General features: G+C 42.3%; 2 protein-coding genes across 3 annotated transcripts in view; one reads left to right on the top strand and one right to left on the bottom strand.

The window, feature by feature from the left end:
* The window catches only part of slc30a4 (solute carrier family 30 member 4), a 7789-nt gene extending 3286 nt beyond the window's left edge, over positions 1–4503 (bottom strand). The window contains exons 1-2 of one of the 2 annotated variants that reach the window (XM_053623833.1): positions 4315–4503; positions 1–137 (exon numbers count right to left, since the gene is read on the bottom strand). The exon at positions 1–137 is cut by the window's left edge and continues 493 nt beyond it. Coding sequence is in view for 1 of the 2 variants with exons in the window: in XM_053623831.1 (XP_053479806.1) it covers positions 1–159 (159 nt within the window). In the remaining variant the exon portion in view is untranslated. Of the gene's footprint in view, positions 295–4314 lie in introns of those variants that run through there. The other variant, XM_053623831.1, reaches the window with a different exon arrangement.
* A 334-nt stretch (positions 4504–4837) lies between these two features.
* bloc1s6 (biogenesis of lysosomal organelles complex-1, subunit 6, pallidin) lies at positions 4838–8587 on the top strand. The gene is made up of 6 exons (XM_053623834.1): positions 4838–4950; positions 5237–5356; positions 5486–5627; positions 5712–5799; positions 5978–6064; positions 7221–8587. Exons 2-6 carry the CDS (start codon positions 5302–5304, stop codon positions 7338–7340), a joined length of 492 nt encoding a protein of 163 aa, XP_053479809.1. The 5' UTR covers positions 4838–4950; positions 5237–5301; the 3' UTR covers positions 7341–8587.
* The last annotated feature ends 2364 nt before the right edge of the window (positions 8588–10951 follow it).

Below are 10951 nucleotides of genomic sequence, written 5' to 3'. Positions count from 1 at the left end.
TTGTGTGCAGTGGGGAAATATTAACTGATTAGCGATCAGCTCATGTGATGTGAAGCCAGATGTGAGCTTTGATTGACAGCTGAATGAGAGTCTTCGAGTTTCCTTCTCATGGTGCCACAAGTTCTTCTCCAAAACACCTGGAATTAAAAAAACAAACATCAATAAATCAGGTTAAACCGTGCAGACGATACGCAAAGACGTTTGTACGATACGCATCATGAAATTTAATCTTGCTAACAAAACTTCTGGCCAAGATAAACTGAACATTTCAAATGGAATAAATAAAAAAATAATACTAGTTGGAAATGTCATTTTAAGCATTTTCACACACAGCATGGTTCTGTTTCTATTTGGTGTGTGTGTGTGTGTGTGTGTGTGTGTGTGTGCGTGTGTGTGTGAAAGCTTTCAGACGCACGCCTCAGCGCTTGCTTTTCAGCGGAGGAGGTTAGCGTGAGGTGCAGAAGCGCTTGGTTTTGATTGTTCTCTGTGTAACTGTTGCTCCTGCTGCTTTCAGGTCGTCCTGCAACTCTTTTCTAATGACTGCTGCTTTCTCTCTCACCTTCATCGTTAATCTGAGAGCGTGGTGAAGTCTGGAGAGAGTCACCTGTCCAGGGACGGTCGCTTGTTGTTCCATGAACTTCCACCTGCGTGTTACGGAACCAGTTGTACTGACAGAAATGTTTAAGGCTCTGTAGCTTTTTCCATTCGAGTGTTGTTTGGCAATGTCGTCCCTGAGAACTTTAGGAAGCTCCTTCACCTTCACTGTGATTGTTCAGTGCAGCAGTTATATCTAGAACTGGATTTATTTCATGTTTACATACGTCATTGTTTTGTTTGTTTCGAATAGAGACGCAGTATCGACCCAGTACCGGTATCGAGTATGGATACTCATGAAAGGTGCCCAGACACCAACAACTGACAGCAGGTGATACCGCGAGACTGGTGTACGTCGTCATGCCAACAGACAGACGGCACGGAATGACAGCGATCTGGACGTATTTCACAAAACAAAGCGGATTGCAAACCCGAGGAAATATAAAGAGAAGGAAGTGCAATACGAGTCAGCAACGGAATGATCACGGGAGCAGTACGAGCGATTGTGAGCCTCTGGGTTCGGTTTCGCAGATAAACAGTGAAGCTAACGCAACTGAAGCTCACGTTCACACACAGGTATTCAGATTTCCGTCAGCAGACAGACGGTGGAATCTCACCAGGAAGCTGAGCGTCATTCAAACATTCCTAACGTAATCCATCCATCCATCTTTACAGACGATCGGTCAGTCTGATGAGCGGTACACGACTCCAGAACCAGCCGGATCCGAACAGACTTCTCCCGTGGCTACACAGCAGAGTGTAGGGTCATGGTTTTTCCCCTCAGACTGACACCACGCAGGACGAGGAACCTCTTTATTTACCATTGTTCAGCTTCGTGTTGAAATATATACGGGGAAAAATAAACGACAGAGCAAGAAGACACGAGGACAGGATTACTCACGGAAATGGAATTAAACAGAATTCTTAATTCGCTTCATTAGATTACAGCCGGAGGAACCACGGCTCTGGAGTTCACATCGAGACCAGATCCGTTCATCTGGAGGCTCTGCAGACCTTCTGACTTTTCCGTTTCCACAGTCTGCGTTTCCCCGTGGCCGTGCACCAGAGTGTTCTCTGAAACTCAGTACTGTGACTGTGATGTGGAGTTTCATCATCTTCAGTTATTTTTGACTGGTTGTGATCTGTGGTCTCAGGTTCATCCTGAAGTATGTGGAAGAACGAGAAACCTGAGCGCTTCCTGAGGTTGCAGCAGGGATTTTTCTGTGGTGTAACACACTGCTCTTCATGTGTTGGAGGTATTTCCGTTCTGATTCTGTTGCATGTGAACGCAGTGTTTAACACAGATATTTTACTCGACACGCTGGACTTTTTCAGGGTCGATTAAACAGAGTGTTACCAGTTTGGTAGTTTAAGTAGAAAGATATAAAGAAGAACAACAGGGCGTTCCTCAGGGTTCTGATATAGGCCCACTATTATTCTGCATTAATTTCCATATATGGGCATATAAGTCATAAAAATGGTGCTGACGTTCACCTCTATTCTGATGAGACACAGATACAGGATGTAGGACAGGGATCGGTACTGAAACGTCCTCAGAACAGAACCGTGAGACGAACAGAAGCTGTAAATTGTACATCGTGATGAATCAGAAAGACGTTTAGTCCGTCCTCAGTGAGGTCGGTGTGGATTTCACTCTGAGGCTTTGACGGATTTTCTGTAAAACCAAAAGCTACAGTGAAGGACCTGAGTGAAACCCTCCACGCTGGTTGATCATTTGATTCCCGTCGCCTGAGAAACAGCCGAGCGCTACGCCACATGACTCACATCGTGGAGATCGGACCTGCGTGTTGTAGCATGTTTCTGTCCTGCTGCGTGTTCAGAATGCAGCGGAATAAGAAGATAAGAAGCTCCAGCGAGAGCTCTCAAACACAACACACACAACCACGCTGCTCGTTACTAAACAGCGGTGAAGCTACGTTCTGTTCTGTGGAGGTGGGACGTGTGATGTTTGGTGCTGATGATGTGTAAAGTGGTTTTATCTCAGCTATCTCTCTCCTGAAGCAGCAGAACTCCTGTTCATCTTGATCATCAGTACTCCACACATCTGTACTCCCCACATTCAGTACTCCACACATCTGTACTCCCCACATTCAGTACTCCACACATCTGTACTCCCCACATTCAGTACTCCACACATCTGTACTCCCCACATTCAGTACTCCACACATCTGTACTCCCCACATTCAGTACTCCACACATTCAGTACTCCCTACATTCAGTACTCCCCACATCTGTACTCCCTACATTCAGTACTCCACACACATCTGTACTCCACACATCTGTACTCCCCACATTCAGTACTCCACACACATCTGTACTCCCTACATTCAGTACTCCACACACATCTGTACTCCCCACATTCAGTACTCCCTACATCTGTACTCCCCACATTCAGTACTCCCTACATCTGTACTCCCTACATTCAGTACTCCCCACATTCAGTACTCCCTACATTCTGTACTCCCCACATCTGTACTCCCTACATTCAGTACTCCACACACATCTGTACTCCCCACATTCAGTACTCCCTACATTCAGTACTCCACACACATCTGTACTCCCCACATTCAGTACTCCCCACATCTGTACTCCCTACATTCTGTACTCCCCACATCTGTACTCCCTACATTCAGTACTCCACACACATCTGTACTCCCTACATTCAGTACTCCACACACATCTGTACTCCCTACATTCAGTATTCCCCACACATCTGTACTCCCTACATCTGTACTCCCTACATTCAGTACTCCACACACATCTGTACTCCCCACATTCAGTACTCCACACACATCTGTACTCCCTACATTCAGTACTCCACACACATCTGTACTCCCTACATTCAGTACTCCACACACATCTGTACTCCCTACATTCAGTACTCCACACACATCTGTACTCCCTACATTCAGTATTCCGCCCACATCAGTACTCCATATGTTCAGTATTCCGCCCACATCAGTACTCCATATGTTCAGTATTCCGCCCACATCAGTACTCCATATGTTCAGTATTCTGTGCATCAGTACTATGCACACGCCAGTACTGCTGATATTTAGTACTCCACACACATCAGTACTCCCTACAATCAGTACACGTCAGTACTCTGTGCATGTGAGTGTACTCCCTACATTCAGTAGTCCACACATATGAGTAGTAGTCTGTACAGTTGGGTATTCCTTACACTTTCAGTACATTTTCAACAACATTCCCTTACTCTTCAGCGACATTCCCTTACTCTTCAGCGACATTCAGCAAAACATTTTTAGGTACATTCACAAGTATGTTTATTCTTCACAGACTAAAAAGATCCCTAATTTCACACGTATTTTATCTTTAAAAAACTATTTTTAAATAGCAGCACATCTGTCAGTCAGACATTCCGTGTTAGTATCGCGATATCTGTTGTACACTGAGCTTCGATCAGTGATACCGTGTAGTATCGCGATATCTGGAAAGGACAATAAAATTAGCACCTCGCTAACAACGGAACAGTTTCATTATCTTATGGAGTAACTCCGGTGTATTCTTTTATCTTATTCCTTTAGTAAAATCAAGACTTTGAACGTAAACTCTGATAATTATTTGACATGAAGCGCCAGGTGAGATAAATCCCATAACTCAGAGTGAAATGAACGTGAAGTCAGTATCGCTATTTGACAGGCGCGAGGCCAAACACACAGTATACACTATACTCACCGCCCGCTTCTCACTGCTGGAGGTTAAAATAATTCGTCCTGAGATGAACCTAAATGAATGGAAACGCTGCCATGTTACACTCCAGTATAACTAACACATGTTTACAGGAACGAGCTGTACAAAGTTCCCGATAGCTCTCTCGTTTTGGCAGCTTATTTGCATCACAACAGGTCACGAGGTACTTTTTTCCCTACCCGTTTTTTCACTAAAACCCCGCCCTCTTGCGCTGGGATTGGCTTGCCGTTTCCCGCCTCCTTCGTTGGATTGGCGCGCGCGGATCTCAACTTGCCCGCTGATTGGACAGTGACGCTAATGTATTAGGAGTGGCTCACAGCCGTAAGTCACTCAGTGATAACTGGTGAAAATAAATAAACAGTAAATAACATTTAATATATATATGTTTTTTGTTTCTTTGCTTTTTTTTAACGACATTTTCCTTAGAAAAGAGTCAGTACTATTCTTCCATGCTAAATCGTCATCGTGGTCACATGATGAACAGTGGGCAAAATTATAGATATACAAATCATTCTCCACTCTCACTTCCGCATTTCTTAATTTAAAAATCAGCGCAAAGAGTATCAACACTTCCGGTATGGAAATATCACGTGATATTTTTCGCAGCTGATATGCAGGAAGGTAAGAGGGGTTTTTTAAAAAATAAATAAATAAACACACACACACACGCACATATATATATATATATATTTACATTTTTAGAGAAACGGTGAACGATTTTAACATATTTATTATGTGCAAAAAATACCGAAACGCGCCCTGATTTATTTATATATGAATTTGAGAAAGCTTAAATAAACGAGTAGCTCGAGATGCGCTGTATATAAACATGGCGGAATGTTATAACATAAACATATCATATATATAAAACAAAATGGCGGAATGTCATAATATCACTGCAATACAGGAAGCTGAACAGCAGCCATTATTATTTCAATGAGAAAAGCTGAAAAGGAGGAGATTTGAGACAAAATGGAGTCAGAAGGAGATGTGGATCTGTCCTGCAGTGAATCTTCACCTGAGAAAGGTTTTACACACACACACACACACATATATATATACAATATATATATACAATATAACATATACAATAAATCAGCATTAATATGTTTACATTGTTTTTGACGTGTGTGTGTGTGTGTGTGTGTGAGAGCAGATGTGTGTGCTGTTAGCGAGCCTCAGTATCTGGAGGATTTGGTGTTGGTGAAGGAGGAGTGTGTAGAGAAACTGAGCGAGGGTCTGATCTCACACTACCTCCCAGATCTACAGCGTTCCAGAGATACAATGCAGGAACTCACGTAATAAATACTCACACACACACACACACACACACGAGCGGTCAGAGTCTAACCTGCTGCTAATAATGTTTATCTCTCTGTCAGACAAAACCAAGTCGTCCTGCTCGACACCCTGGAACAGGAAATAACCAAGTTTAGAGAGTGTAACGCCATGATCGATGTTAACACTCTGGTAAAGCGTTCTCTATTTATACACACACACACACACACACACACACACACACACACACATATATACATATATATTGTTTGATCAGTGACATCCAGGAATGAAAGTGTCTCTGGGTGTGTAGATGATTTATATTAATGTGTGTGTGTGTGTGTGTGTGTGTGTGTGTGTGTGTGTGTAGTTCACAGAGGCTAAAGTGTATCACAGTAAGCTGGTGAACATACGCAGAGAGATGATCAGCCTGCATGACAGAACGTCCAAACTGAAGGTCAGATATGTACTGTTTTACACACACACACACACACACTGAAACACACTGAAACACACTGAAACACACTGGTGTGTGGATGTTAGACATTTTAAACTCTGCTAGCTGATGATGTCACAATCTGCGGTAGAGCAGCCGACCAATCAGCAGCTTTGATTTAATCTCACACTTGCACGGCACAAGTGCACACTAGTGCACACTCTCTCTCTATTGCGCTCTCTCTGTCTATCGCTCTCTCTCTCTATCGCTCTTTCTCTATTGCGCTCTCTCTCTCTCTCTATCACTCTCTCTCTCTTGTACTTTCGCTCTTTCTCTCTATTGCTCTCTCTCTCTATCATGCTCTCTACCGTTCTCTCTCTCTATCGCTCTCTCTCTTGTACTTTCTCTCTCTCGTGCTCTCTGCCGCTCTCTCTCTCTATCGCTCTTTCTCTATCATGCTCTCTCTCTCTATCATGCTCTCTACCACTCTCTCTCTCTCTATCGCTCTCTCTCTCTTGTACTTTCTCTCTCTCGTGCTCTCTGCCGCTCTCTCTCTCTATCGCTCTTTCTCTATCATGCTCTCTCTCTCTATCATGCTCTCTACCACTCTCTCTCTCTCTATCGCTCTCTCTCTCTTGTACTTTCGCTCTATCATGCTCTCTACCACTCTCTCTCTATCGCTCTCTCTCTCTTGTACTTTCGCTCTATCATGCTCTCTACCACTCTCTCTCTCTATCGCTCTCTCTCTCTTGTACTTTCGCTCTATCATGCTCTCTACCACTCTCTCTCTCTATCGCTCTCTCTCTCTTGTACTTTCGCTCTATCATGCTCTCTACCACTCTCTCTCTCTATCGCTCTCTCTCTCTTGTACTTTCGCTCTATCATGCTCTCTACCACTCTCTCTCTCTCTACCACTCTGTCTCTCTCTATCATACTCTCTACCGTTCTCTCTCTATCACTCTTTCTTAATTGTGCTCTCTCTCTCTCTCTGTCTATCTCTATTGGTCTCTCTCTTTTTTCCTTTTCCCTCTTTCTTTCGTTCTTTTCAGCTCTTTGACAGTGCAGTGTTGTCTTTTGGTTAGTGATAAGGTTGTTGTGTGTTGCTTTCTGTTATAGTGATTCTGTTTGTTTGTGTGTGTGTGTGTGTGTGTGTGTGTGTGTGTGTGTGTGTGTGTAGAAGCGAGCTCTGAAGCTGCAGCAGCAGAAACAGAAGGAGGCCCTGGAGCGAGAGCAGCAGAGAGAGAAAGAGCTGGAGAGAGAGAGACAGCTCATTGCCAAACCGGCCAAACGCACCTGAACGCGCACACACACACACACACACACGCGCGCACGCACACATATGACTTGTCAGTGTTTAATTGAAGTGCATGTGTGTGACAGATTCAGGACACGCAGATGTGAGATGTTTTCTTATTAGGGTTCATTCAAACAAGAGAAAAATATCCCTCCATCATTCGTCTCTCTTTCCTCCTGATCCGCGCTCCGTTCTCTCACACGTGCTCTAGAACAGTACAGAAGTGTGTGAGTGAGCATGTGGTAAAGATGAATCTGAATTTCTGACTCTGAAGAAAGCCTCCCCTCGACCCCGAGCTCAGAGCATGACGTCGTGACAAAATGGCCGCCGTCACGCGGTCAGCATTAAACACAGTAACGCGTACAGCACTTATCATCTGATGACTGTAAAGAGTTCAACACTGAGGGTACAGTTCATACACACATCATAAACTGCTTCGCGTTTTATCAACTAAACACACTTTCATAGAGGAGTCTGTGTGTTTTCATCATTTCCAGGTCAGACGTCCCCGTTCAGCATGTTTATTTCTGCAGCTTGATGAAAATCAGACGGTGTAGTTAGGGCAGGTTCAGGGGCTTTAGGACGGAGTGTGGTGTGTAAGTCGGTTCCTCCTGGATCTCACGATCGCAGACATTAACGCAAAATCAAGCAAACGCTGCAATATTGTGAGGAGCTTGGAACTGGTCAAAATTACAGCGGATTTGGGCCGAGACGCGCCATGTGACGTCATCACAACGCGCCAAAACTCCTCCATTCACGTGCGTCGAACACGAGTACAGCTAAAATCTCTCATTTACCAACAAACATCACTGTGAAAGAGCGCAGAACTATTACCTGCGATTTGGATTTCACAGATTCGACTGGTTTTCTCAAAAATAAAGCACAAAAAACTCAGTGTCGCATCACATCTTTCGAAAAAAGCCGCAGAAAAATTAAGCGATTTTGGCCTCAACGATCACAAAAAACTGATAAGTGTGTGAGTGTGTGAGTGTGTGAGTGTGTGAGTGTGTGAGAGCAGAACTCTGTTTGGCCACTAGGTGGAGTCAGAGGTCTGATATCAGCATGTGACGGTTTTACACAAATACTTCACATTTATTACATTCATTTATACATAGTCACCAATTTCTCTATAATTTATATTTAATTATATGAATATATTGTGTTTGTGTGCTTTTCAGCACGTTTTGTTTTGTGTAAACGTTCACTGTACCTGAGAAATACTCAGTAAATAAACGATTTTGCTTCTAAACTGCTTTGTGACTGTAATTCTGTAAATAATAATAATGCCGAGTCAGGTACAGAGAGACACAGCGGGTGTTTACTCTTTATGTTTACTGTATAATGCAAATATTAGATTATCATGGGCGTGGCTTCACCTTTTCTGGAGTGCGTTACTATTCGGTGATAAACTAAGTATATTCACAACCTAATAATCAATCATCGAGAAGAATCACTGCTTCATCACCACAACTTTATGACATCTGTCATCGAAATCGCAAAATAATTCTTTAATTATAACAAAAAATAGTTTTAATGGTTAAAATGAGCCAAAATAACAATGTTTAATTATATAACATTTTATTTTTATTCCCAAATGTCGAATTTATACAATTATATACGTCTATAATCATTTATTTCATCTATTTTTATGTTTTATATTATATCACTATTTAAATATTATAAAGACAAAAGATTGCAGCTTGGAATATGTCATTCATACAGTTTCTACGAAGCTTGTTTTTTTGTCTTATTAAGTTATAAAGAGAGTTATAAAGAATAAAGAGAGAAAATAAAGAGAGAGTATAGAGAGAGAGAATAGAGAGAGGGAATAAAGAGAGAGAATAGAGAGAGAATAAAGAGAGAGAATAGAGTGAGAGAGAATAGAATAGAGAGTAAAGAGAGGGATGGTGAGGGAACGAGTGTTTATAGCTGCTATAACAGAAGTGACAACAGGAACTCACCTGCTCATGACTGTAACTATAAATGGATAAAAATGATGGTGTGCTGTTCATTAAAAATAACATAAATAATTGTAATTGTTGGCAGATTGCTGTGGTATAAGAGAAAGGTTTCTATAGATGACCAGCAGGAGGCGCTGTGTCACAACTCTGACACATTATTATTGTTAATAATAATAATAATAATAATAATAATAATAATAATAATAATAAATAAAACGTATATAATGATTATTAACCTCATTTTAAATTGACATACATTTAGCTATTTATTTAAATCCCAAGCGTCATTTCTTTTGTATATTAACACGTCAATCTAAACTTTTTATTAAACACTTCCTGTCCTCAAAATTCTACTTAACAGAAACATGACATGCTCAGAGGTGTGACACTTCAAAATATAATCATCAGTGCTAATCACAGGTCTTAGCATTAGCCAGATTAGCAATGGGGAAGTAAAACATGGAGAATCGACCAATCAGAATCCAGCATCACACACACCTGTGTTATAACGTTTATGTGATCTAAATTAGTTCAGGAGTGTGACCTTGACTATCCAAAACACTGGGTAAAGTGTGTGCACACGGGTGTGTGTGTGTGTGTGTGTGTGTTAATGTACAGTGGCATTTCAGGGCTGAAAGGGAATAAACAGGAAACCCATCAGCACACTCACGCTGTATAAACGACCTAAACATCGCTCTCAGATATTTATCCAGTGCCCCCCCCCGCCTCATGGTGTTAGAAACACACACACACACACCAATTAACAAACCCTGCCACAGTGCATTATGGGTAATGAGGCAAACGCTCAGTAAATATCTGCTGCCACTTCGGCTCTGATTCTGCTCTTAACACTTCACTCAGCATGCAGTAGGTGTTTATTTCACACACACACACACACACAAACACACACACAAACACACACACACTGAGGCTTAAAGACAGTCCAAGTCCAGCGGCGCTCGTCATCATCCTCACACACTACATACTGTGACACACAGGAAGTGTGTATCAGCGCACTGTGTCTACACACGTTAAAGCTGACCTCAAGCGCCGCCCACCTTCACTAACATCAACCGTGTGTGTCTGTGTGTTGTCTAACATTGTTGTATTTTTTGTTGTTATATGTGTGTATTGTTTAGTTGTGTGTATGATGTATGTGTGTGTGTATTGTGTAGGTGTGGGTATGGTGTAGGTGTGTGCATGGTGTAGGTGTGTGTATTGTGTAGTTGTGTGTATGGTGTAGTTGTGTGTATTGTGTAGGTGTGTGTATTGTGTAGTTGTGTGTATGGTGTAGGTGTGTGTATTGTGTAGGTGTGTGTATGGTGTAGGTGTGTGTATTGTGTAGGTGTGTGTATGGTGTAGGTGTGCATGTTGTGTAGGTGTGTGTTTTGTTTAGGTGTGTTTTGTGTAGGTGTGTGTATTGTGTAGGTTTGTGTATTGTGTAGGTGTGTGTATGGTGTAGGTGTGCATGTTGTGTAGGTGTGTGTATTGTGTAGGTGTGTGTATGGTGTAGGTGTGTGTATTGTGTAGGTGTGTGTATTGTGTAGGTGTGTGTATGGTGTAGGTGTGCATGTTGTGTAGGTGTGTGTATTGTGTAGGTGTGTTTTGTGTAGGTGTGTGTATTGTGTAGGTTTGTGTATGGTGTAGGTGTGC

The sequence above is a fragment of the Ictalurus furcatus genome, chromosome 4 (assembly GCF_023375685.1).
Source record: "Ictalurus furcatus strain D&B chromosome 4, Billie_1.0, whole genome shotgun sequence".
Taxonomy (NCBI): domain Eukaryota; kingdom Metazoa; phylum Chordata; class Actinopteri; order Siluriformes; family Ictaluridae; genus Ictalurus; species Ictalurus furcatus.
The sequence above is the reverse complement of the archived record's forward strand: the minus strand, read 5'-3'. Positions and strand labels throughout refer to the sequence as shown.